This window comes from Gobio gobio (assembly GCF_949357685.1).
Source record: "Gobio gobio genome assembly, chromosome: 17".
Classification (NCBI taxonomy): domain Eukaryota; kingdom Metazoa; phylum Chordata; class Actinopteri; order Cypriniformes; family Gobionidae; genus Gobio; species Gobio gobio.
In genome coordinates this window covers 52,235,245-52,262,871 of record NC_137110.1, presented here as the reverse complement: position 1 = coordinate 52,262,871, position 27,627 = coordinate 52,235,245, and the positions used below count along the sequence as shown (strand labels likewise).

The 27,627-nt window shown below is 41.3% G+C and overlaps 1 protein-coding gene across 1 annotated transcript; it reads left to right on the top strand.

Annotated features, from left to right (window-relative positions):
• Positions 1-465: 465 nt before the first annotated feature.
• Positions 466-27,497, top strand: aurka (aurora kinase A). The gene is made up of 9 exons (XM_079841279.1): positions 466-694; positions 829-897; positions 4,403-4,685; positions 4,766-4,790; positions 7,110-7,301; positions 11,290-11,428; positions 13,368-13,516; positions 23,419-23,593; positions 27,049-27,497. The coding sequence occupies exons 2-9, from the start codon at positions 832-834 to the stop codon at positions 27,217-27,219; spliced, it is 1,200 nt and encodes a 399-aa protein (XP_079697405.1). The 5' UTR covers positions 466-694; positions 829-831; the 3' UTR covers positions 27,220-27,497.
• Positions 27,498-27,627: the final 130 nt, after the last annotated feature.

The following is a 27,627-nucleotide window of genomic DNA, read 5'->3' as shown; positions in this document are numbered from 1 at the left end:
GTTGTCTTAAAGAGGAGCGTCTAAAGAACCTTCAGGGCCAGACTTTACTAAAGATATGATACAATCGGGAAATTGCACAAAACACAAAGGCATATTCTCTTGGGCGGACTGGAAAAGAAAATTCTTGCATAAATTGTTCATAAGTAAAAAGAACACGATCATCTAAAAGCTGACTAACTAAAAATATATTTTTATCAAACCAGTTTATTTTTATATCTAATATTTTATTATTCCAAATAAAGTAGCTATGTGGAGAAAAGTGATAATTATATATAAATCACCAACTTATTAAAGCCTGTTTATGAAAGTTATTACACTGAATCCGTCGTGTGTGTGACGCGCCTCCGCCTCATCCGCGTACGCCTCGCCTTCCCGGCTGCACTTGCGAGGCTCACGCGTCATATGACGGCATCTCCAACAGCCAATAGGATTCCAGTGTGCCGCGCCACCCGACCAATCAGACGCGCACAATATTTAAAGGTATTTAAAAGTGTGGGATTTGAAATCAAACAGGCCAGAGCCGCTGCAGTCGCGAGGAGAAGCGCGTCATCTCGACGGATATAAACTCATTAATTTATGATTTCTCTCGATATTAAACATCTCCCGCGGCTGATTTAGTCCATGGTAGCGCGTTATTAATCCAGCCAGGAGGAAATCATCGAGTTTCTGTGGGATTTGAGGAGGATTGCCAACGGTAATGTTTCTGACGCAGAAACGCTTTTATTTTAATTTGTTTCGTTTTGGAAACGGTGACGCTTTAATATCGTGATATTACAGCTGTGATATGATTTATGGTGTTTAATTAATTATGTCATTGTTCAAACTCAGAATATGGAAACCGCTTCAAGAAGCAAATCAAGCAAAGATCTGAACATCCATCGAGCTGATCATGAGAAGGTATTATAAGATTATTATTATTAATATGTGTTTTTTCCACCTGTGAGGGCATGTCATCTGTGTTACTGCTCAATGCACATTTAAAAAATATATTTTATTGGTCATTTATGTAAATATTTTCCCTTTAAACAGGTGATTAGTGTTTTATAGCACATTATGTTTGAGTAAATGTGATCCTGGACCACAACATTGTGTGATTTTATGATTGGATTTGTGCTCCAGGGTCACATTTGTTGACTAAATGATCAAATTTAGCAATCTTATGGAAATTATATTGTAGTAATTTAAATCTGACCACTCAAATTGTCTGTTATATGGGTCAATGATAGCCTTCTCCGGCCTTCCTTTGGGAATTACACTCAGGGCCTCGACAGACCCCAGGCAACAAAATGTAATTTTGTAACCACAATATATATATTTTTTTAGAATAAATGTAATTTTACTATCTTTATTAATGTTTTTACTCAACATCTGTGCAGTTTTTGGAGTATTTATAATCATTTTTAAATTTATATAAATGAATTAAGAAACATTATTTTAAATGGATTTCACACTAAACCAGTTTATGTCAAATTAATTTTATAAAAGACCCACATTTCTAATGTTAATTCATGGGCATAACATGGATAATTTGACATGGTTTAGTGTAAGATTTATTTTGGAAAATACAGTTTTAAAATAAAATGGAAAGACTTTTACCAGTAAATGTCTGCAGAGCTCCACTATTTGTGCTATTTGACTCTTTTCACAAGTATTTTTCAGTTGGATTCATTTCTAAATGTTATGAAATATCATTTATAACAATTAAAAAAAATCTGAAAATCTTTTTTTCAATGATGTTACGATTACAATCAAACCTGAACAAGAGAAAAGTCTTTAGAGTTTATCTTTTATTTCAAACATCTGATTTTCTTATAATTCTACAAATTTAATCTGCACTTCATTTACTAAATTTAATCTGCACTTCATTTACTAAATTTAATCTGCACTTCATTTACTAAATTTAATCTGCACTTCATTTACTAAATTTAATCTGCACTTCATTTACTAACTGTAACAGAAAAAAGTTATTTTACTCATTGAGTAAAAAATACACAACATGAACATCAAAATGCAATGTATTGAAGCGGAATGATTAGTTTTATAGCCTGGACTTTTGTAATATAACTATTGTAATATTTTATTAGTCTGAAAGAAGAATGTCACACACCTCGGATGGGTTGAGGGAGAGTAAATCATGGGCTAATTTTCATTTTTGGGTGAACTATCCCTTTAAGGCTGAGCCACTGGAGTCACATGGGCTATTTTAACGATGTCTTTACTTCCTGTCTGGCCCTTGACAGTGTTCATCACTGCTGTCTATGGAGGGGTCCGAGAGCTCTGGGGTCATCAGAAATATCTCCATGTGTGTCTGAAGATGAACAATAACGTGTTTGACATGAGGAATTAATGAATTCTGTCTGATCTGACCCTTTTAAAGGATAAGTTCACTTTTAAATAAACTTTTGCTGATCATTTCCTCACCCTCATGTCATCCAAGATGTCCATGTCTTTCTTTCTGCAGTCGAAAAGAAATGAAGGTTTTTGATGAAAACATCCCAGGATTGTTCTCCATATAATGGACTTCAATGGGCTCCAAACGGGTCAAGGTCCAAATGACAGTTTCAGTGCAGCTTTAAACGACACCAGATGATGAATAAGGGTCTGATCTAGACAAACCATCAGTTTCTGAGAGAAACCCAGCAGTATTTATGCTATTATTTTACCTCTTATCAGACGAGCGTGATCATCTCTGAGCTCAGCCGTAACTTCCGCTAAGTGAGGTCAAAATACGAGCGTGGTCATAGATGTATACGTAGATGCCTCATTAGTGCCTGCACGGATCAGTAGAATGAGGCATCTACGATCGATATATCTATGACCACACTCATATTTGACCTCACTTGCTGGAAGTTATGGCGTAGCTCAGAGATGATCACGTTCGTCTGATAAGAGGTAAAATAATAGCATAAATACTGCTGGGTTTCTCTCAGAAACTGATGGTTTGTCTAGATCAGACCCTTATTCATCATCTGGGGTCGGTTAAAGCTGCACTGAAACTAGGGTTGGGTATCGTTTGGGTTTTTTTCGATTCCGGTGCCAAACCGATACTTTTAAAACGGTTCCGGTGCCTGAACCGATACTTTTTTTTATTTTTTATAAATGGCCACAAAACGAGGTGGATAACATTAAATGGCTTTTTATTTATTTATTTAAATTGAACCATTTATTAAAAGTTTAATGTATACTTAAATGTATGAATATAAATAAATACAAAACACAATTGACTTATTTACAAATTATAATTGACTTATTTACAAATTCACAGTAAAACCTAAGCCACCTAACCCAACTACAACAAGCCTAATATAACTCTAAATAACAGTTACAGTAATAACAGCAGTCGTCTGTGTTCTTGCTCTGCTACAAACCAGCTTCGAGCTTCAGCTTTATTTTGAAATATGATCATATTCTCTGGCTAAATATTTTAGAACGCATCGTCTTAATGTTTCCATGGCGACACGTCATGTTTCTCACATGACACACAGCCGCCGCAATAGCGCTGACAGCTCAGCTGTATCGGGTTTATTTAGTTTTTTCTTTTTATTCAAAATATTCACAAACTTCTTAACTGTGTCACGAACTATCTGATGTTCAAATGTGTGAGTGAATGTGTGTTAGTTGATCTATAAAGCGCAATGGGCGGCGCCATGTTAGTTTGAGCCTCAGAATCGGATCTGTCGGATTTACAACACTTGAGTTCACTCTCGTCTCATGAAATACATGAAAGTAAGTGACCAGTGAACTGGAGGAAGAATAGAGTAAACGCTATAGTTACTATATAATGTGCATGTATCTGACGTGAATAAAACATGTAACGTTAGTCAAATTATAACCGTCTGAAAGGATTGTCATTGCCGCTTTCATAGACATCAGTGGGTGTTGTTGCTAGTAGCCTACTTATGAGCATTTAAATGTCTGAAACCTGGAATAAACATGATGTGGTTAAAAACACTGAATAGTTGTCATGAGTTGTGATGTGACCAGCGCTGAGCGTCTGTCTCTGGCTCAGCCAAAGCGCGAAAGCACGTTTGAATTTTGGCACCGAAATGAGGAACCGAAATCTGCGTTCTGATTCGGTCCGGCACATACCGGTTATATAAGTACCGGTGCCATATTGGAACCGGATTTCGGTACCCAACCCTAACTGAAACTGTCATTTGGACGTTGAACCGTTTGGGGCCCATTGAAGTCCATTATATGGAGAAAAACCCTGGACTGTTTTCATCCAAAACCTTAATTTCTTTTCGACTGCAGAAAGAAAGACATGGACATCTTGGATGACATGGGGGGTGAGGAAACTATCAGCTAAAGTTTATTTAAAAGTGAACTAATCCTTTAAGTGTTGATGTTTCTGAGAACGTTCCCGTGTTTGTGATGGTTGAATGTCCCTGATGTTCTGCAGGGTTCTGCTGGCGGACCCAAACGAGTGCCCGTGACCCAGAGCAGCCAGAAGCCCGTGTTGACGCCGCACACGCGTGTTCTCGGGACGGCACACGGACCCCAGCGTGTTCAGCGTCCCGCCAGCCAGCAGAAGCCCGTGGGAATCTCGCTTCCTGTGAAAACCTCCTGTCCTGGAGACCAGAACGTCGATCCGGATGCAGGCAGAACCAAAGCCCAGCCGAAGCCGGTTCCGGTGTCAGAGCCCAGTAACGTCCCAGAGCCCGTCCGGCCGGACAGACCTCCCCGTAAGAGCGGACACGCCCGTTTTACATCCCTCACAGCGCAACCGGCACACATTATAATGACTCTCTCTGTTCTTTTCCAGAAACTCCTTCCAATGGCACATCCAAGTACGTTTGATTTCCTCTTTTATTAAATGCTGTGTTTGTATCAGATGCTGAATGACACAAGTGTTCAATGTCTTGGGCCGTATTTTATCGATCTCATGTTCTGGGGCTCTGAGGGCGTGTCCACTTCTGCTAGTTTAACGACGGGACAAACGAAGTTTATGAAGGGCCGTCCCTCGTCTCTTCATGAGTCATGGGTAGGGTTGGGAACCGAGAACCGATTCTTATGCAGAACCGAAACTGATTTTTGAAAAATACCAGAACCGCGCGAAATTCCTAAGTTTCGGTTCCGAAAACGGTTCTGGTGCAATGTGTGTGCGAAGCGCTGGAAGCGTATCCTTTCATAGCGAGTGACAGCCAGTGTTGCCAAGTCCGTGGTTTTCCCGCTTTCTACTGTTGCCGCGGGTTGAAGCGATTGTGCAATTGTTTTTTTTTTTGTAAAAACCTGGCAACCCTGGCTCACCTCATCATGAATATTAATTACGTTGCCTGCCGCTTCCATGAGTTCAGCCTGAAGCCCTCGCGCTACACATTTACGGTTTTGCGTCAGATATTTTCTCGTTGACCACCAGCATGGCGAAGAGAAAGTCACAAGTATGGATTCATTTCCAAAGAATGAATGATAATGAAGCAAAATGTAACACGTGAAAAGTTAATAACATGCAAAGGAGGCTGCACTAGCAATTTGACAACATTTGCTACAGCACAGAATGCCTCAGGGCTTATACCAGATTTATAGTGAAAGGCCTATATTTATATATATTTTTTTTATTTTTTTATTTGTCAACCGTTGAGTCACCATGGTTTAGGTAAGCGTTTAGGCACAATTACCTTTTGTAATGCTGAATTGCAATGTATTATTTACAAGTTCACTGAATTACTGAATTACTATTAAATTAATATACAACTAATTAATAAATATAATTTATAACTTGGTTTTATTCAGAGACAGAGAGAGAAAAAGTAATAAGACAATTTCAGAAGTGTTCATTTGAAAAAAATGTGTTGCAAGAATGGCTTAATACTGTAATATATGTACAGTACAGGACTTTTTTGACATTGCCAACCTGTAAATTAATTTTAGAGCAAGTATAAACACAAAATGGATTGTTTGAGTTGCGTATTGTGCCTTGTTCCTTTACCACTATTTGTTTAATAATTTTAATGGAACCGGAATCGTTAGGCGGAACCGGAAAATTTCACACGATTCCCAACCTTAGTCATGGGCGTGTTTTGGGCGTAATGAGCAATAAACCAATCAGAGTCTCATCTCCCTTTCCCTTTAAAAGCCAGTTGTGCTGCACCATGAGAGGATTCACTGTTGACATGAGGAGAGACTGAACACTTCTCCAGAGAGAGTGAGAGTGTTAATCAGAGTGAGTGTTGTGCTCCGCCTATAGGCTCATATAACTAACACACTCGTTAAATAACACACAAATACTGCAATATTGACTTTAGAGCAGGTGTGTGTGTTGGTCAATGGTCAGTGTTTTCAGCTCCTGATCACAGCTGGTGTTCAGACCAGATGCTTATGAGTGAGCAGATGAGCAGTGCGTTTGAGATCTAAACACCAGGAGCTGGACGTGAACTTGAGAACTGCGTCAGGCTGACACTAGCACACTTGTGTCATCACGTGTGTGTGTGTGTGTGTGTGTGTGTGTGTGTGTGAGGGCCCTTGTGGTAACCCTCAAAAATGACCCGAAGCGTTTTATAATTTTTAAAAGAAATTGTAGCTTCATCGGAATGGTCCGAAACTTGGTGACTTTATTGGTACTTGGTATATAAACACCCCAAAAAAATGGGGACAGGATTTGAAAAGTCTAAGTGGTCGTAAAAGTCACACTCAGGACCTTCGGGTCACAAATGACCCCCATTGGAAATGAATGGGGAAATTGGCAAAAATATGAAAATACAGAATTTTTTGTGTGCATACATTCTACAAATCAGACAGGATGCAGAAAAAATGACTCAACAGTGAAGATCTCGAAACATCCGAAGCTACGATTTATAACATTATGTTTTTTTATAAAACGCTTCGGGTCATTTGAGGGTTACCGCAAGGGCCCTCTCACACACCAGTGTGTTTTTTTGTTTGTTTTGTTTTTCTCTGTTTTTGCACTCTTGATGTTTTCGAGATCTTCACTGTTGAGTCCTTTTTTTTTCTGCATCCTGGCTGATTTGTAGATTGTATGCACAAAAAAAACTCACATATTTCCCATTAATTTCCTATGGGGGTCATTTTTGACCCGGAGGTCCTGAGTGTGACCCATAAATGAAGAACCCCAGTGGATTAATGTTGACCGTCTGTGTTTGTCTCTTTAGGAAAGCATGGAGTATTGAGAATTTCGACATTGGCCGAGCTCTGGGCAAAGGCAAGTTTGGGAGTGTGTATCTCGCCAGGGAACGCCAGACCAAGTTCATCCTGGCGCTGAAGGTCCTGTTCAAGAAGCAGCTGGAGAAGGCCGGGGTGGAGCACCAGCTGCGGAGGGAGGTGGAGATCCAGTCTCATCTCAGGTGGGTGCGGCGGGCATCTTAAAGGGATAGTTCACCCAAGAATTAAAATTAGCACATAATTTACTCGCACTCAACTCATCCGAGGTGTGTGTGACATTCAGAGTAATATAATCAGTTATATTACAAAAGTCCAGGCTAATCCAAGCATTGTAGGGCCCTATGAAATCAGTTTTATTTTTTTCCCAAATTCCGTTTTTTCCGTTTAAATAACTGTTATTTTAGTCGTAAGAAGAGTGTTTTTAATGTTAATATAATAGAACATAAAACATAAAATAGGAATGACCTTGAATTTGAGGTAACAAACGTCACATTTACTTTTCAGGACAAATACCGTATAATGCAACGTAACACTCCACTCTAAGCACTTAGTCACAACAAAATATTAGTGCTGTGAATTGATAATTTAAAAAAAAACGAATTAATCAAATTTATGTCATTTAATCATGATCATTTTGATATTGTAGTAATTTCAGTTACTCTCCAAATTAATTTAGAAACAACTTAAAGACAGCATATTTTAAATGTGTTGTAAAGGCATCTTTTTATGAATGAAGGCCAGTATCACTGATATTAATGTCTATATGGAACATTAATGACGTTACATTATAGTATAACTGAAAGCTACCAATTTCAACATTTATTAGGCTTTTAAAAAAAAAAACTTTTAATTTAATTGAACTTAAAACAATCTTTACATAAACCCATTATAATGTTATATTTACCTGTGGCCTTCCCTGTGATTGAATAGTTATCAACACCTTTCTTAACAGCATAAATAATAAGTGAAATATAGATGAATCATCGTTAAAGCTACAATCTTCTGTTCCCGTTGTTCTTTGAACACTAATGACAGACATTATCAGTGCTACTGTCACTTTAAGATCTACCGCTGCCGAACATGAGCTGTCCCGCGCATCTCATTTTCTCTCGTTCATTTAAGACATTATTTTCCATACAGTGCATTAAAAACAAGGCAAAATACAGGCAAAAAATATCCATATTTAAAACTTTATCAAGTAAACTTTCGGCCTCCGCCTTTCCTGTTCAATTTATGGAAAAAGTGTTGAGTTCTCATCTCAAACTTTAGGCTATTTTTTGTTGTCAAATTTTTTTGTTGTATTCCTTAAATACTTTAATTGCTCTTAAATGTACCTTCCTAATGTAGCGTTCACACCCATCATTTGCGTGAAGTTGGACGCTTGAACACTTTGAGTTTACTCGCTTCATTTGCGCGTGACACAACAGATGTGAATTCGCTGTTGTCTGCACGTGAGGGGGAAAAGTAGCTTCCTTCCACTTAAGAAGAGTTGTGCTCTTTATTTTAATCTCTTTACATAAATACTATTTTCTACTTTAAAAATATAATTGTTATTTTACTAACCCAGTGTTTTGTATGTGAAGCTGTTTCACGCGAATATTACCACAGGAGTGAAGCACAAAGCTTTGTTTAGCCTACAAAGGAAATGAATTAGCACTTCTTTATTCTGTTTTGCGACCCGATTTTCCATGAATTTTAACAATAGGCCTAGTCCATTTTATCCCAATGGACATCTTGTTTCCTTTCCCAAATCTTCACCCATTTTCCCGGGGGATTATAAACGTTTCTTCCTTTCGTTTGCTTAATTAAAGAGCACCTATCATGGCATTTAAAATGTTCCAAATATTGTTTTAGAAGTCCACAACAACAGTTTTGCATGCATGCAATGACAAAAGACTTTAGTTTTCTTATAATATGCATTTATTTTGACCTGTTTTGACAGCGATTCTCAAATTATTCCTTTAGTGATTCACTTTTCAAAACCCCGCCTTTACGTGCCGCTAATCTGCGGTGATTGGTCCGATGACCCAGTCAGTTGTGATTGGTTTAGATATTTTCGGAAACGGAACGCCCATCAAAGTCTGATAGTGACAGTAATTTGTTAATGTGTCAGGAGTTATGAATATGAAAACCGCGTCTGTACCGTTTGATTGTAATATGAGCCTCAGCTGATCTCATTCATAAACTCCTCTATTCTCCTCACGAAGACTCGCAACAAATCAACATCACTCAGGGCTTTTAGTTCAAAAGTGTGCAGATGAGGAGACATATTGATAGATTCTCATATGTCTGTGTCAAACTTCTAAACGGGAGTATTTTTTTTATTCAATACTTCCTCAAAATGCGCAGATGTAGCCTAATCATGAGCGATTGAGTCTCTTGTGTTGTTTTCAGCTCATCCTGGCAGCCAGAGGGCGCTCTGTGCACATGTAGTCCATATATGACACAGACAGATGAAGAAGAACCATGTGCCATAATAGAAGTCCATAATAAAAGCTTCCTGAGATCGCGAAACATGCATTTGACGACTAAACACTCAATCGCGATGATGTATGGTTTGTCTTCAAGCCACTTAGTCTTCAAATGCTCATCCTTGGGCAGATGAAAAAAGTTTGCTTTTGAGTCTCACTTCAGAACACAGCGTCTCGTCGCCATGATGTTTTCTAGTTTTCACTGGCGTCTCGTGGCCATGATGTTTTCTAGTTTTCACTGGCGTCTTGGAGCGCAATAAGTGGGCGTATCGTATTCAAATAACTTGTCATGTTGACGTCATCTAGTCAGAGAAAAAGCTTCGGTCTTCTAACGATTCTTAAAAATGACTCGAGTCGACTCTTACTTTTGAAAGAAAATAACTATATATCCGGTGCACTGTCATATTTCAAACTATGGAGGATGTTTTTGTTCACTTAGATCTATGTTACACACTACATGAAAGGTACATTTAAAAATTCCATGATAGGTGCTCTTTAAGACTATTATAACTATTCCCATCCTTTACTGTGGGAAAGTATTAAAAACACTGTAGGACTAAAACCTTTTTACTTCAAATTTTATTTAACACCGTTGTTCTTGTCATTAAACTTTAAGGCGCGTCAAGTTTATTTGAACTTGACGCGTTTCTCACACACACACACACACACACACCGGTGATTTTTAGTTTTGTTTTCTCTGGCAGTGAATAATCAAACATTGCCTAAATGTCTTGACCCTGTGGAAGATAAAATTCGCTCTTCAGACGTTTTACAAAGTGTTGTTTTGCTACATCAGGAGAACACATGAAGATGAAGATATTCGAGTCGATCCAGCTTGAGTCCCGAAGCACAGAGCGATAGCCTATATGACGCATCTGTGCAGGGAAATAGTATGAATCAAATATTTTTTGAACTAATTAATTTTCTTATATTCTTTAGGGTACCATTTATTTACTGATAATCGTTTAGATGTTTTATAGGCTGTGTTTCACTGATGGAAGTGCTAAAATAAATACGCATGCTTATAGATGTTTCAGCCTCAAATAATTTCAAAATGTAGCTATATATATATCTGGCATAGACTACAGTATTTAAAATAGCATATGCATTAGTTACATTCTCAATTTAGTTTACAGAGCAATCCCTGCAGAATGTCTTTGCGTCTTTGCATTGACTTAACATGTAAATCACTCGTGCGAATCGCGTCATTCGAGTCCGGTGTGAACACACACAAGACCTATTTTTTTTCTTCTCTGGAACGTGTGTGTGTACAAATTTAAATTGTCATCTTTTACTCATCCTCAAGTTGTTCCAAACCTATATGACTTTGTTCTGCTGAACAAAAATGATGATATTTTGAAGAATGTTTGTAACAGAGAGAGCAACCATTGACTACTATAGTATTTATTTCCCCTACTATGCTAGTTAATGGTTGCTCTATCTGCCTGGTTGCAAACATCCTTCTAAATATCATCTTTTGTGTTCCGCAGAACAAAGAAACTCATATAGGTTTGGAACAACTTGAGGGTGAGTAAAAGATGACAGAATTTAAATTTTTGGGTGAACGATCCCTTTAATAGTCGTTCGCTTAGATTTGTTTGATGGAAAGTCTTAGCTTTGGGAAATTCAAGAGAACTTGTGAACTTCAGCATTGACGCTCATGCATTAGGAAAGTAAGATCTGTGTTTCCTCTCCTCAGACATCCCAATATCCTGCGTCTGTACGGTTACTTCCACGACACGGCTCGAGTTTACCTGATCCTGGAGTTCGCTCCTAAAGGAGAGCTGTATGGAGAACTGCAGCGCTGCGGGACCTTCAACGACCAGCGCAGCGCCACCGTAAGAACACACACACTCATTCTGCTCCGGCTTAAAGCTACTGTCATATTTTCCCCCATCTAGTGGTGTAAAGGTAAATGACCATCCAGTGAAAATTTTAGTTTCTGTTCCTCTCAATTCCGATTCCGTTTTAACTCCTACGGTGGCCGATTTAATCCAAGATTAACATGGCTTCCAGCTCGACCTCGTCCACATACGACACGGTGCCATCGAGTGTTAAAGGGTTAGTTCAGCCAAAACTGTAAATTGTGTCATTAATGACTGAGCCTCATGTGGTTGGACACCCGTCAGACCTCCGTTCATCTTCAGACACAAATGAAGATATTTTAGTGTAAATCTGATGCTCTGAAAGGCCTCCATTGGCTCAACTTTACACTCTCAAGACCCTTAAAAGACACTAAAGACTAAAGTCACAAAGTCCATCTCACTACAGCGGCTCTACAATAACTTTATGAAGACGAGAATAGTTTCTGTGCGCAAAAAAACCCTAAATAACGACTTATATAGTGATGCCGATTTCAAAACACGGCATCATGAAGCTTCGAAGCGTTATGAATCAGTGAGTCGATTCAGCGGTTCAGAGCGTTATGAATCAGTGAGTCGAATCATGATTCGGATCGCGTGTCAAACTGCTGAAATTTGGCGACCCAAACCGCTGAATCGACTCACTGATTCATAGCGCTCTGAACCGCTGAGTCGACTCACTGATTCATAACGCTCTGAACCGCTGAATCGACTCACTGATTCATAACGCTCTGAACCGCTGAATCGACTCACTGATTCATAACGCTCTGAACCGCTGAATCGACATCACTGATTCATAACGCTCTGAACCGCTGAATCGACTCACTGATTCATAACACTCTGAACCGCTGAATCGACATCACTGATTCATAACGCTCCAAACCGCTGAATCGACTCACTGATTCATAACGCTTTAAACCGCTGAATCGACTCACTGATTCATAACGCTCCAAACCGCTGAATCGACTCACTGATTCATAACGCTCCAAACCGCTGAATCGACTCACTGATTCATAACGCTTTAAACCGCTGAATCGACTCACTGATTCATAACGCTCTGAACCGCTGCATCGACTCACTGATTCATAACGCTTCGAAGCTTCATGATGCCGTGTTTTGAAATCGTCATCTCTATATAAGTCGTTATTTAGGGTTTTTTTGCGCACAGAAACTATTCTCGTCTTCATAAAGTTATTGTAGAGCCGCTGTAGTGAGATGGACTTTGTAACTTTAGTCTTTAGTGTCTTTTAAGGGTCTTGAGAGTGTAAAGTTGAGCCAATGGAGGCCTTTCAGAGCATCAGATTTACACTAAAATATCTTCATTTGTGTCTGAAGATGAACGGAGGTCTGACGGGTGTCCAACCACATGAGGCTCAGTCATTAATGACACAATTTACAGTTTTGGCTGAACTAACCCTTTAAAGCTACACTTTTTTTTTTTTTATTATTTTTTTTATATCTAGTGGTGAACTGGTTTATGACCATCCAGTGAATTTTAGTTTCTGTTCCTCAATTCTGATTTCGTTTTAACTCCTACGGTGGCCGATTTAGTCCAAGATTAACATGGCTTCCAGTTCGACCTCGTCCACATACGACACGGAGCCATCGAGTGTTAAAACGCCAAAGGCGAAGCTTGAATTTACGGGAATGTCCCTCTTTGGCTAATGTACTTTCAAGATGGAGGATCAACATGGCGACCCGCATTCGAACCCTCACCCGTATGTGTTTACAATGGCATATTATAAACTTACGACAATACTTTATTACTTGAAAGAAGTAAATATACATTAATGAGCACATATATTTTTGAAAGAACAGTGTTTTTAGCTAAGAATAAACTAAAAAAGTTACACAGCGTAGCTTTAAAGACTGTCAACGTCAATAACTGTGTGTGTGTGTGTGTGTGTGTTTGCAGTATATAATGGAGCTTGCGGATGCTCTGAGCTACTGCCACTCGAAGAACGTGATCCACAGAGACATTAAACCGGAGAACCTGCTGCTGGGAGCCAATGGAGAGCTGAAGATCGCAGACTTCGGCTGGTCGGTCCACACGCCCTCCTCCAGGTGAGTCCTCCTGACCTCTTGACCTCCTGACCGGTGCTGGGATTCGGGATGATGGAGGAAGCGTAGCTTAAAGGGATAGTTCACCCAAAAATAAAAATTAGCCCATAATTTCCTCTCCCTCAACTCATCCGAGGTGTGTGTGACATTCTTCTCTCAGACGAATAAAATCTGAGTTACATTACAAAAGTCCAGACTAATCCAAGCATTAGAATAGCAGTAATAGTTGCTCTGTTAATAAAAAGTGCATCTATCCATCATATAACTGCTCCAGCAGCTCTGGGGTGTTAATAAAGGCCTTCTGAAGCGAATCGACGCGTCTGTGGAAGAAAAATATCCATATTTATAACTTTATCAAGTAAACTTTCGGCCTCCGCCTTCTGTGTAAAAGTGTTGAATGTTGAAAGTGAAACTCCAGATGTGTGTGTGACGTCATGACGAGCGGAGCTGAGCGTTAGTCTTTCCATCCGCAGGAGAACTTTACACACTTTCTCCAGAAACTGAACAGGGAAGGCGGAGGCCGAAAGTTTACTTGATAAAGTTTTAAATATGGATATTTTTCTTCCACAAACGCGTTGATTCGCTTCAGAAGGCCTTTATTAACACCCCAGAGCCGCTGGAGCAGTTATATGACGGATAGATGCACTTTTTATTCAAAAACAGAGCAACTATGAATCCAATTCTAACGCTTGGATTAGCCTGGACTTTTGTAATAACAGAAGAATCTCACACACACCTCGGATGATTGGAGGGTGAGTAAATTATGGGCTAATTTTCATTTTTGGGTGAACTATCCCTTTAAATGGTTACTTCACCCAATTAAAGGCACAGTTTGTAATGGTTCAACTCAGAGGCGCGTCTTGACTCTTGAGTGGGCGGAGCTCTTATTCAGCCGCGAACGCTTCCGTGTGTGTGTGTGTGTGTGTGTCTCGTGAGTGTGTTAAAGTGATGTTGTAATGCTACTCTTGCGCTACTATGAGACACTTGTTCACACTGCAGTGAGTGAGATCATATGAGGCGGTAAAACAACACCAGCAGATTTACACAATCAGACTAACTGTGTTGAGCTGGAGAACAATGAGGAGTTTCTGTCCATCAATGATCCAAACAGTGGCTAATAAAACACATCAGATATTAAAGCAGCGCTAGTGTTGCCATGGTTACCGCACAATAACACCGGACGCGGGAATGATGTCACTGATTTCTCTTGATTTAAATATTTGGGATAAAGTACACAAGCCAACACAATTATCATACGTCTGCAGTAACTGTAGCGTGTTTATCATGTGTCTGCAGTAACTGTAGCGTGTTTATCATGCGTCTGCAGTAACTGTAGCGTGTTTATCATGCGTCTGCAGTAACTGTAGCGTGTTTATCGTGCGTCTGCAGTAACTGTAGCGTGTTTATCATGCGTCTGCAGTAACTGTAGCGTGTTTATCATGTGTCTGCAGTAACTGTAGCGTGTTTATCGTGCGTTTGCCGTAACTGTAGCGTGTTTATCATGCGTCTGCAGTAACTGTAGCGTGTTTATCATGCGTCTGCAGTAACTGTAGCGTGTTTATCATGCGTCTGCAGTAACTGTAGCGTGTTTATCATGTGTCTGCAGTGACTGTAGCGTGTTTATCGTGCGTCTGCAGTAACTGTAGCGTGTTTATCATGCGTCTGCAGTGACTGTAGCGTGTTTATCGTGCGTCTGCAGTAACTGTAGCGTGTTTATCATGCGTCTGCAGTAACTGTAGCGTGTTTATCGTGCGTTTGCCGTAACTGTAGCGTGTTTATCATGCGTCTGCAGTGACTGTAGCGTGTTTATCATGTGTCTGCAGTAACTGTAGCGTGTTTATCATGCGTCTGCAGTGACTGTAGCGTGTTTATCATGCGTCTGCAGTGACTGTAGCGTGTTTATCATGTGTCTGCAGTAACTGTAGCGTGTTTATCGTGCGTTTGCCGTAACTGTAGCGTGTTTATTGTGCGTTTGCAGTAACTGTAGCGTGTTTATTGTGCGTTTGCAGTAACTGTAGCGTGTTTATTGTGCGTTTGCAGTAACTGTAGCGTGTTTATCGTGCGTCTGCTGTAACTGTAGCGTGTTTATCGTGCGTTTGCCGTAACTGTAGCGTGTTTATCGTGTGTCTGCAGTAACTGTAGCGTGTTTATCATGCGTCTGCAGTGACTGTAGCGTGTTTGTCATGCGTCTGCAGTAACTGTAGCGTGTTTGTCATGCGTCTGCAGTAACTGTAGCGTGTTTATCATGCGTCTGCAGTAACTGTAGCGTGTTTATCATGTGTCTGCAGTAACTGTAGCGTGTTTATCGTGCGTTTGCCGTAACTGTAGCGTGTTTATCGTGCGTTTGCCGTAACTGTAGCGTGTTTATCATGCGTATGCAGTAACTGTAGCGTGTTTATCATGTGTCTGCAGTAACTGTAGCGTGTTTATCATGCGTCTGCAGTAACTGTAGCGTGTTTATCATGCGTATGCAGTAACTGTAGCGTGTTTATCATGTGTCTGCAGTAACTGTAGCGTGTTTATCATGCGTCTGCAGTAACTGTAGCGTGTTTATCATGCGTCTGCAGTAACTGTAGCGTGTTTATCATGCGTCTGCAGTAACTGTAGCGTGTTTATCATGCGTCTGCAGTAACTGTAGCGTGTTTATCGTGCGTCTGCCGTAACTGTAGCGTGTTTATCGTGCGTCTGCAGTAACTGTAGCGTGTTTATCATGTGTCTGCAGTAACTGTAGCGTGTTTATCGTGCGTTTGCCGTAACTGTAGCGTGTTTATTGTGCGTTTGCAGTAACTGTAGCGTGTTTATCGTGCGTTTGCCGTAACTGTAGCGTGTTTATCGTGCGTTTGCAGTAACTGTAGCGTGTTTATCATGCGTCTGCAGTAACTGTAGCGTGTTTATCGTGCGTTTGCAGTAACTAGCGTGTTTATCATGCGTTTGCCGTAACTGTAGCGTGTTTATTGTGCGTTTGCAGTAACTGTAGCGTGTTTATCATGTGTCTGCAGTAACTGTAGCGTGTTTATCATGTGTCTGCAGTAACTGTAGCGTGTTTATCATGCGTCTGCCGTAACTGTAGCGTGTTTATCATGTGTCTGCAGTAACTGTAGCGTGTTTATCGTGCGTTTGCCGTAACTGTAGCGTGTTTATCGTGCGTTTGCCGTAACTGTAGCGTGTTTATCGTGCGTTTGCTGTAACTGTAGCGTGTTTATCGTGCGTTTGCTGTAACTGTAGCGTGTTTATCGTGCGTTTGCCGTAACTGTAGCGTGTTTATCGTGCGTTTGCCGTAACTGTAGCGTGTTTATCGTGCGTCTGCAGTAACTGTAGCGTGTTTATCGTGCGTTTGCCGTAACTGTAGCGTGTTTATCGTGCGTTTGCCGTAACTGTAGCGTGTTTATCGTGCGTTTGCCGTAACTAGCGTGTTTATCGTGCGTTTGCCGTAACTGTAGCGTGTTTATCGTGCGTTTGCCGTAACTGTAGCGTGTTTATCGTGCGTTTGCCGTAACTGTAGCGTGTTTATTGTGCGTTTGCAGTAACTGTAGCGTGTTTATTGTGCGTTTGCAGTAACTGTAGCGTGTTTATCTTGTGTCTGCAGTAACTGTAGCGTGTTTATCATGCGTCTGCCGTAACTGTAGCGTGTTTATCATGTGTCTGCAGTGACTGTAGCGTGTTTATCATGCGTCTGCCGTAACTGTAGCGTGTTTGTCGTGCGTCTGCAGTGACTGTAGCGTGTTTATCATGCGTCTGCAGTAACTGTAGCGTGTTTATCGTGCGTCTGCAGTAACTGTAGCGTGTTTATCGTGCGTCTGCAGTAACTGTAGCGTGTTTATCGTGCGTCTGCAGTAACTGTAGCGTGTTTATCGTGCGTCTGCAGTACCTGTAGCGTGTTTATCGTGCGTCTGCAGTGACTGTAGCGTGTTTATCATGCGTCTGCAGTAACTGTAGCGTGTTTATCATGTGTCTGCAGTAACTGTAGCGTGTTTGTCGTGCGTCTGCAGTAACTGTAGCGTGTTTATCGTGTGTCTGCAGTAACTGTAGCGTGTTTGTCGTGCGTCTGCAGTAACTGTAGCGTGTTTATCGTGCGTCTGCAGTAACTGTAGCGTGTTTATCATGCGTCTGCAGTAACTGTAGCGTGTTTATCATGCGTCTGCAGTAACTGTAGCGTGTTTATCATGCGTCTGCAGTAACTGTAGCGTGTTTATCGTGCGTTTGCCGTAACTGTAGCGTGTTTATCGTGCGTTTGCCGTAACTAGCGTGTTTATTGTGCGTTTGCCGTAACTGTAGCGTGTTTATCGTGCGTTTGCTGTAACTGTAGCGTGTTTATCGTGCGTTTGCCGTAACTGTAGCGTGTTTATTGTGCGTTTGCAGTAACTGTAGCGTGTTTATTGTGCGTTTGCAGTAACTGTAGCGTGTTTATCATGTGTCTGCAGTAACTGTAGCGTGTTTATCATGTGTCTGCAGTAACTGTAGCGTGTTTATCGTGCGTTTGCCGTAACTGTAGCGTGTTTATCGTGCGTTTGCTGTAACTGTAGCGTGTTTATCGTGCGTTTGCTGTAACTGTAGCGTGTTTATCGTGCGTTTGCTGTAACTGTAGCGTGTTTATCGTGCGTTTGCAGTAACTGTAGCGTGTTTATCATGTGTCTGCCGTAACTGTAGCGTGTTTATCGTGTGTCTGCAGTAACTGTAGCGTGTTTATCGTGCGTTTGCCGTAACTGTAGCGTGTTTATCGTGCGTTTGCCGTAACTGTAGCGTGTTTATCGTGCGTTTGCTGTAACTGTAGCGTGTTTATCGTGCGTTTGCTGTAACTGTAGCGTGTTTATCGTGCGTTTGCCGTAACTGTAGCGTGTTTATCGTGCGTTTGCCGTAACTGTAGCGTGTTTATCGTGCGTCTGCCGTAACTGTAGCGTGTTTATCGTGCGTTTGCCGTAACTGTAGCGTGTTTATCGTGCGTTTGCCGTAACTGTAGCGTGTTTATCGTGCGTTTGCCGTAACTGTAGCGTGTTTATCGTGCGTTTGCCGTAACTGTAGCGTGTTTATCGTGCGTCTGCAGTAACTGTAGCGTGTTTATCGTGCGTCTGCAGTAACTGTAGCGTGTTTATCGTGCGTCTGCAGTAACTGTAGCGTGTTTATCGTGCGTCTGCAGTAACTGTAGCGTGTTTATCGTGCGTCTGCAGTAACTGTAGCGTGTTTATCGTGCGTCTGCAGTGACTGTAGCGTGTTTATCATGCGTCTGCAGTAACTGTAGCGTGTTTATCATGTGTCTGCAGTAACTGTAGCGTGTTTATCGTGTGTCTGCAGTAACTGTAGCGTGTTTATCATGCGTCTGCAGTAACTGTAGCGTGTTTATCGTGCGTCTGCAGTAACTGTAGCGTGTTTATCATGTGTCTGCAGTAACTGTAGCGTGTTTATCGTGTGTCTGCAGTAACTGTAGCGTGTTTATCATGCGTCTGCAGTAACTGTAGCGTGTTTATCGTGTGTCTGCAGTAACTGTAGCGTGTTTATCGTGCGTCTGCAGTAACTGTAGCGTGTTTATCGTGTGTCTGCAGTAACTGTAGCGTGTTTATCGTGTGTCTGCAGTAACTGTAGCGTGTTTATCGTGTGTCTGCAGTAACTGTAGCGTGTTTATCATGCGTCTGCAGTAACTGTAGCGTGTTTATCGTGCGTCTGCAGTAACTGTAGCGTGTTTATCGTGCGTCTGCAGTAACTGTAGCGTGTTTATCGTGCGTCTGCAGTAACTGTAGCGTGTTTATCGTGCGTCTGCAGTAACTGTAGCGTGTTTATCGTGCGTCTGCAGTAACTGTAGCGTGTTTATCGTGCGTCTGCAGTAACTGTAGCGTGTTTATCGTGCGTCTGCAGTAACTGTAGCGTGTTTATCGTGCGTCTGCAGTAACTGTAGCGTGTTTATCGTGCGTCTGCAGTAACTGTAGCGTGTTTATCGTGCGTCTGCAGTAACTGTAGCGTGTTTATCGTGCGTCTGCCGTAACTGTAGCGTGTTTATCGTGCGTCTGCCGTAACTGTAGCGTGTTTATCGTGCGTCTGCCGTAACTGTAGCGTGTTTATCGTGCGTCTGCCGTAACTGTAGCGTGTTTATCGTGCGTCTGCAGTAACTGTAGCGTGTTTATCGTGCGTCTGCAGTAACTGTAGCGTGTTTATCGTGCGTCTGCAGTAACTGTAGCGTGTTTATCGTGCGTCTGCAGTAACTGTAGCGTGTTTATCGTGTGTCTGCAGTAACTGTAGCGTGTTTATCGTGCGTTTGCCGTAACTGTAGCGTGTTTATCGTGCGTTTGCTGTAACTGTAGCGTGTTTATCGTGCGTTTGCAGTAAGTGTAGCGTGTTTATCGTGCGTTTGCCGTAAGTGTAGCGTGTTTATCGTGCGTTTGCCGTAACTGTAGCGTGTTTATCGTGCGTTTGCTGTAACTGTAGCGTGTTTATCGTGCGTTTGCTGTAACTGTAACGTGTTTATCGTGCGTCTGCAGTAACTGTAGCGTGTTTATCATGCGTTTGCTGTAACTGTAACGTGTTTATCATGCGTTTGCTGTAACTAGCGTGTTTATCATGCGTTTGCAGTAACTGTAGCGTGTTTATCATGTGTTTGCAGTAACTGTAGCGTGTTTATCATGCGTTTGCAGTAACTGTAGCGTGTTTATCATGTGTTTGCAGTAACTGTAGCGTGTTTATCGTGCGTTTGCAGTAAGTGTAGCGTGTTTATCGTGCGTTTGCCGTAACTGTAGCGTGTTTATCGTGCGTTTGCCGTAACTGTAGCGTGTTTATCATGCGTTTGCAGTAACTGTAGCGTGTTTATCATGCGTCTGCAGTAACTGTAGCGTGTTTATCGTGCGTTTGCAGTAACTGTAGCGTGTTTATCATGCGTTTGCAGTAACTGTAGCGTGTTTATCATGCGTCTGCAGTAACTGTAGCGTGTTTATCGTGCGTTTGCAGTAAGTGTAGCGTGTTTATCATGCGTTTGCCGTAACTGTAGCGTGTGCGTGTTCCTGACGTGTCTCTGCGAGCCGGTTTGCTGTAACTGTAGCGTGTTTATCGTGCGTTTGCAGTAAGTGTAGCGTGTTTATCGTGCGTTTGCCGTAACTGTAGCGTGTTTATTGTGCGTTTGCAGTAACTGTAGCGTGTTTATTGTGCGTTTGCAGTAACTGTAGCGTGTTTATCATGTGTCTGCAGTAACTGTAGCGTGTTTATCATGTGTCTGCAGTAACTGTAGCGTGTTTATCGTGCGTTTGCCGTAACTGTAGCGTGTTTATCGTGCGTTTGCTGTAACTGTAGCGTGTTTATCGTGCGTTTGCTGTAACTGTAGCGTGTTTATCGTGCGTTTGCTGTAACTGTAGCGTGTTTATCGTGCGTTTGCAGTAACTGTAGCGTGTTTATCATGTGTCTGCCGTAACTGTAGCGTGTTTATCGTGTGTCTGCAGTAACTGTAGCGTGTTTATCGTGCGTTTGCCGTAACTGTAGCGTGTTTATCGTGCGTTTGCCGTAACTGTAGCGTGTTTATCGTGCGTTTGCTGTAACTGTAGCGTGTTTATCGTGCGTTTGCTGTAACTGTAGCGTGTTTATCGTGCGTTTGCCGTAACTGTAGCGTGTTTATCGTGCGTTTGCCGTAACTGTAGCGTGTTTATCGTGCGTCTGCCGTAACTGTAGCGTGTTTATCGTGCGTTTGCCGTAACTGTAGCGTGTTTATCGTGCGTTTGCCGTAACTGTAGCGTGTTTATCGTGCGTTTGCCGTAACTGTAGCGTGTTTATCGTGCGTTTGCCGTAACTGTAGCGTGTTTATCGTGCGTCTGCAGTAACTGTAGCGTGTTTATCGTGCGTCTGCAGTAACTGTAGCGTGTTTATCGTGCGTCTGCAGTAACTGTAGCGTGTTTATCGTGCGTCTGCAGTAACTGTAGCGTGTTTATCGTGCGTCTGCAGTAACTGTAGCGTGTTTATCGTGCGTCTGCAGTGACTGTAGCGTGTTTATCATGCGTCTGCAGTAACTGTAGCGTGTTTATCATGTGTCTGCAGTAACTGTAGCGTGTTTATCGTGTGTCTGCAGTAACTGTAGCGTGTTTATCATGCGTCTGCAGTAACTGTAGCGTGTTTATCGTGCGTCTGCAGTAACTGTAGCGTGTTTATCATGTGTCTGCAGTAACTGTAGCGTGTTTATCGTGTGTCTGCAGTAACTGTAGCGTGTTTATCATGCGTCTGCAGTAACTGTAGCGTGTTTATCGTGTGTCTGCAGTAACTGTAGCGTGTTTATCATGCGTCTGCAGTAACTGTAGCGTGTTTATCGTGTGTCTGCAGTAACTGTAGCGTGTTTATCGTGTGTCTGCAGTAACTGTAGCGTGTTTATCGTGTGTCTGCAGTAACTGTAGCGTGTTTATCATGCGTCTGCAGTAACTGTAGCGTGTTTATCGTGCGTCTGCAGTAACTGTAGCGTGTTTATCGTGCGTCTGCAGTAACTGTAGCGTGTTTATCGTGCGTCTGCAGTAACTGTAGCGTGTTTATCGTGCGTCTGCAGTAACTGTAGCGTGTTTATCGTGCGTCTGCAGTAACTGTAGCGTGTTTATCGTGCGTCTGCAGTAACTGTAGCGTGTTTATCGTGCGTCTGCAGTAACTGTAGCGTGTTTATCGTGCGTCTGCAGTAACTGTAGCGTGTTTATCGTGCGTCTGCAGTAACTGTAGCGTGTTTATCGTGCGTCTGCAGTAACTGTAGCGTGTTTATCGTGCGTCTGCCGTAACTGTAGCGTGTTTATCGTGCGTCTGCCGTAACTGTAGCGTGTTTATCGTGCGTCTGCCGTAACTGTAGCGTGTTTATCGTGCGTCTGCCGTAACTGTAGCGTGTTTATCGTGCGTCTGCAGTAACTGTAGCGTGTTTATCGTGCGTCTGCAGTAACTGTAGCGTGTTTATCGTGCGTCTGCAGTAACTGTAGCGTGTTTATCGTGTGTCTGCAGTAACTGTAGCGTGTTTATCGTGCGTTTGCCGTAACTGTAGCGTGTTTATCGTGCGTTTGCTGTAACTGTAGCGTGTTTATCGTGCGTTTGCAGTAAGTGTAGCGTGTTTATCGTGCGTTTGCCGTAAGTGTAGCGTGTTTATCGTGCGTTTGCCGTAACTGTAGCGTGTTTATCGTGCGTTTGCTGTAACTGTAGCGTGTTTATCGTGCGTTTGCTGTAACTGTAACGTGTTTATCGTGCGTCTGCAGTAACTGTAGCGTGTTTATCATGCGTTTGCTGTAACTGTAACGTGTTTATCATGCGTTTGCTGTAACTAGCGTGTTTATCATGCGTTTGCAGTAACTGTAGCGTGTTTATCATGTGTTTGCAGTAACTGTAGCGTGTTTATCATGCGTTTGCAGTAACTGTAGCGTGTTTATCATGTGTTTGCAGTAACTGTAGCGTGTTTATCGTGCGTTTGCAGTAAGTGTAGCGTGTTTATCGTGCGTTTGCCGTAACTGTAGCGTGTTTATCGTGCGTTTGCCGTAACTGTAGCGTGTTTATCATGCGTTTGCAGTAACTGTAGCGTGTTTATCATGCGTCTGCAGTAACTGTAGCGTGTTTATCGTGCGTTTGCAGTAACTGTAGCGTGTTTATCATGCGTTTGCAGTAACTGTAGCGTGTTTATCATGCGTCTGCAGTAACTGTAGCGTGTTTATCGTGCGTTTGCAGTAAGTGTAGCGTGTTTATCATGCGTTTGCCGTAACTGTAGCGTGTGCGTGTTCCTGACGTGTCTCTGCGAGCCGGTTTGCTGTAACTGTAGCGTGTTTATCGTGCGTTTGCAGTAAGTGTAGCGTGTTTATCGTGCGTTTGCCGTAACTGTAGCGTGTTTATCATGCGTTTGCCGTAACTGTAGCGTGTGCGTGTTCCTGACGTGTCTCTGCGAGCAGGTTTGCTGTAACTGTAGCGTGTTTATCGTGCGTTTGCTGCAGGAGGTCGACGCTGTGCGGGACGCTGGACTATCTCCCTCCAGAGATGATCGAAGGCAAGACGCACGATGAGAAGGTGGACCTGTGGAGTCTTGGCGTGCTCTGCTATGAGTTTCTGGTCGGCCGTCCACCTTTTGAAACCAAGAGCCATGAGGAGACGTACCGCAAGATTTCTAGAGTAAGTGGAACTACGAAAAGTCCCAAACATGTTCATTGAGGGGGTCAAAACTTTAATATAATAACACTAATAGCGTATTTAAGCAGCTTCCACTGCGCATAAATCACTAGAAAACAGCCTAGGACACGTTAGCAACGTGTTAATTCAAGTTAGCAACATGCCAAGTCATGTTCGCAACTGGTAATTTTGTTAACATGTTAACTTGAATTAACCTAAGATCAAATTCATGTTAATGTGTTAAAACATGTTATGTTATGCTAAAACGTGCTAGCAACTTGTTTATCAAGTTGCTAACATGAATTAACATGTTTTAGCATTTCGCTAACATGTTTTAACACTTTGGTAACCTGTTTTACCAAGTTGCTAGCATGAATTAGCATGTTGCCAACTTGAATTAACACGCTGCTAACATAAATTTGGATGTTTGCTAGCTGGTTTTATGCTAGCAACATGTTAAATCGTGTTCACAACAGGTTAATTCAAGTTAACATGTTAGCAACATAATTTGTTACCAAAGATCAAATTGATGTTAACAATGTGTTAAAACATGTTATGTTAAAACGGGCTAACAACTTGTTTACCAATTTGCTAACATGAGTTAACATGTTTTAACATTTTGGTAACCTGCTTTACCAAGTTGCTAGCATGAATTAAGCATGTTACCAGAGTGTTAAATTAAGTTAGCGATGTGTTAACCTGTGAGCAAAGTGCTAATTCAGCAAAGCAAAGTTAAATCATGCTAATAATGTGCAAAAATTTAACCCGTTAATTTATACGAACGTGTCAAATCATGTTACCAACATAAAACCAGCTAGCAACATCCAAATTCATGTTAGCAACGTGTCATGCTAACAACTTAACATGTTAGTTAATTTCTAACATGTTTTACTAACACAATTTAACATTAGTTAATGTGCTAAAACTGCTTTTTTAACGTGAATTATTTGCTAACTTGTTACTAAAATACATTAAGGCGTGCTACAACATGTTAGCAACATAACACCTGTTAGCATGTTAGGAACATGATTGAACATGTTAATTCATGATCGCAACATGCTAATACATATGCTACCTCATGCCAGGAACTTGTTAAATCATGTTAGCAACATTCTAAAACATGTTACTAACTTTTTTTTTAGGGCTGTCAAAAGATTAATCGCATCCAAAATAAATAAAAGTTTGTGTTTACGTAATGTGTGTACTCTGTTAATTATTATTTATATATAAATACACACACATTCAAGTATATATTTAAGAAATATTTGCATGTATATACTGAATATACATTTATATAATCAATAATATATAAATGTTTTATATATAAATATTTTTTTCATGCTTGTGTGTATTTGTATATAAATAATAATTAACAGAGTACACACACACATGTGAACACAAACTTTTATTTTGGATGCGATTAATCTTTTGACAGCCCTACTTTTTAATAAAAAAAATTACTTTCTCTAAATGAAACTTTCAAGCTTCTCAACGTTATTTTAAACGTTCAGACCCGGCTTTCTTAAGCCAACATCAAAGTTTGTCATCGAACTTTACTCGTCTAATTAAACAATAGCATTTTTAGATCAAACGAGAGCTAACAATGTTAAACGCGTGTGAATTAACGTTGAACCAGGTCAGTGTTTATCGTAAAGGTGTTTGTTATATTACAATATAACGATTTAAAAAACTCGTTATTGTGACGTGTTACCATAGTAATTTATTATTGTGCTCTTGGTCTGATTTGATGATCTGCGTTTTTAAATGAGCTTTTCTCTTTAGACTATGGTGCAATTTTTCTTAAAGGGTAAGTTCACCCAAAACTGTAAATTGTGTCATTAATGACTGAGCCTCATGTGGTTGGACACCCGTCAGACCTCCGTTCATCTTCAGACACAAATGAAGATATTTTAGTGTAAATCTGATGCTCTGAAAGGCCTCCATTGGCTCAACTTTACACTCTCAAGACCCTTAAAAGACACTAAAGACTAAAGTTACAAAGTCCATCTCACTACAGCGGCTCTACAATAACTTTATGAAGACGAGAATAGTTTCTGTGCGCAAAAAAACCCCTAAATAACGACTTATATAGTGATGACGATTTCAAAACACGGCCTCATGAAGCTTCGAAGCGTTATGAATCAGTGAGTCGATTCAGCGGTTCAGAGCGTTATGAATCAGTGAGTCGATTCAGCGGTTCGGAGCGTTATGAATCAGTGAGTCAATTCAGCGGTTTGAAGCGTTATGAATCAGTGAGTCAATTCAGCGGTTTGAAGCGTTATGAATCAGTGAGTCGATTCAGCGGTTTAAAGCGTTATGAATCAGTGAGTCGATTCAGCGGTTTAAAGCGTTATGAATCAGTGAGTCGATTCAGCGGTTTGGAGTGTTATGAATCAGTGAGTCGATTCAGCGGTTTGGAGTGTTATGAATCAGTGAGTCGATTCAGCGGTTTGGAGTGTATGAATCAGTGAGTCGATTCAGCGGTTTGGAGCGTTATGAATCAGTGAGTCGATTCAGCGGTTTGGAGCGTTATGAATCAGTGAGTCGATTCAGCGGTTTGAAGCGTTATGAATCAGTGAGTCGATTCAGCGGTTTAAAGCGTTATGAATCAGTGAGTCGATTCAGCGGTTTAAAGCGTTATGAATCAGTGAGTCGATTCAGCGGTTTGGAGTGTTATGAATCAGTGAGTCGATTCAGCGGTTTGGAGTGTTATGAATCAGTGAGTCGATTCAGCGGTTTGGAGCGTTATGAATCAGTGAGTCGATTCAGCGGTTTGGAGCGTTATGAATCAGTGAGTCGATTCAGCGGTTTGGAGCGTTATGAATCAGTGAGTCGATTCAGCGGTTTGGAGCGTTATGAATCAGTGATGTCGATTCAGCGGTTTGGAGCGTTATGAATCAGTGAGTCGATTCAGCGGTTTGGATCGCCAAATTTCAGCAGTTTGGCGGTATGACACGCGATCCGAATCATGAATCGACTCACTGATTCATAACGCTCTGAACCGCTGAATCGACTCACTGATTCATAACGCTCTGAACCTCTGAATCGACTCACTGATTCATAACGCTTCGAAGCTTCATGAGGCCGTGTTTTGAAATCGTCATCACTTTATAAGTCGTTATTTAGGGTTTTTTTGCGCACAGAAACTATTCTCGTCTTCATAGAGTTATTGTAGAGCCGCTGTAGTGAGATGGACTTTGTAACTTTAGTCTTTAGTGTCTTTTAAGGGTCTTGAGAGTGTAAAGTTGAGCCAATGGAGGCCTTTCAGAGCATCAGATTTACACTAAAATATCTTCATTTGTGTCTGAAGATGAACGGAGGTCTGACGGGTGTCCAACCACATGAGGCTCAGTCATTAATGACACAATTTACAGTTTTGGCTGAACTAACCCTTGAAGCTCAGCTTTATGTAGATGATGGCTAGGCTTTGTCTTCATTCCTCATGTGTTTGTCTTCAGGTTGAGTTCAGCTATCCGGCTCATGTGAGCGAGGGCAGCAGAGATCTGGTCAACCGGCTGCTGAAGCACAACCCCATCCACAGACTTCCCATCCAGGGAGTAATGCTCCATCCGTGGGTGGTGGAGAACTCCACCAAAAAGCCCACCTCTCTCTCCTCCACCAGCGACTGAGCACATGTCTCGCCGTTTGAGAAGCTCACTCTTCAGATGGGGATATCTGGAGCCAAACAGACTCTTTGGAGAACTTTATCACTTGTATGTTGCCTTTTTGTGTTGTGCTGTCCACATGCTACAATTTACATGTGTTGTAAATATGTAATTAAAGACACATTGTAAAATTTTACCCATTACTTGAAACAAATAAATGTTCTTTTTAATTATAATAACTTTGTAAGGATCTCAATATAGGACTTTTAATGTGTGTTTGGGAATAAATTCCTTTATAAGCGAAAACATTTGACTTATTTTTGTATACATCTTCTGATAATGCTGTTTATTGCTCTGAAATATTGTTTAAATCTCACTTTTATTGAAGGCCAGGGCCTGTTTGAGAAAGGAGGTTCAGTGAAAACTCTGAGT

Excerpts from the sequence above, each read along its gene's own strand:
- aurka (XM_079841279.1), top strand. The coding sequence starts at position 832 with ATGGAAACCGCTTCAAGAAGCAAATCAAGCAAAGATCTGAACATCCAT. Across the intron at positions 4,686-4,765 it reads CCGGCCGGACAGACCTCCCC|AAACTCCTTCCAATGGCACA; the intron begins GTAAGAGCGGAC and ends GTTCTTTTCCAG. Across the intron at positions 13,517-23,418 it reads GTCCACACGCCCTCCTCCAG|GAGGTCGACGCTGTGCGGGA; the intron begins GTGAGTCCTCCT and ends CGTTTGCTGCAG.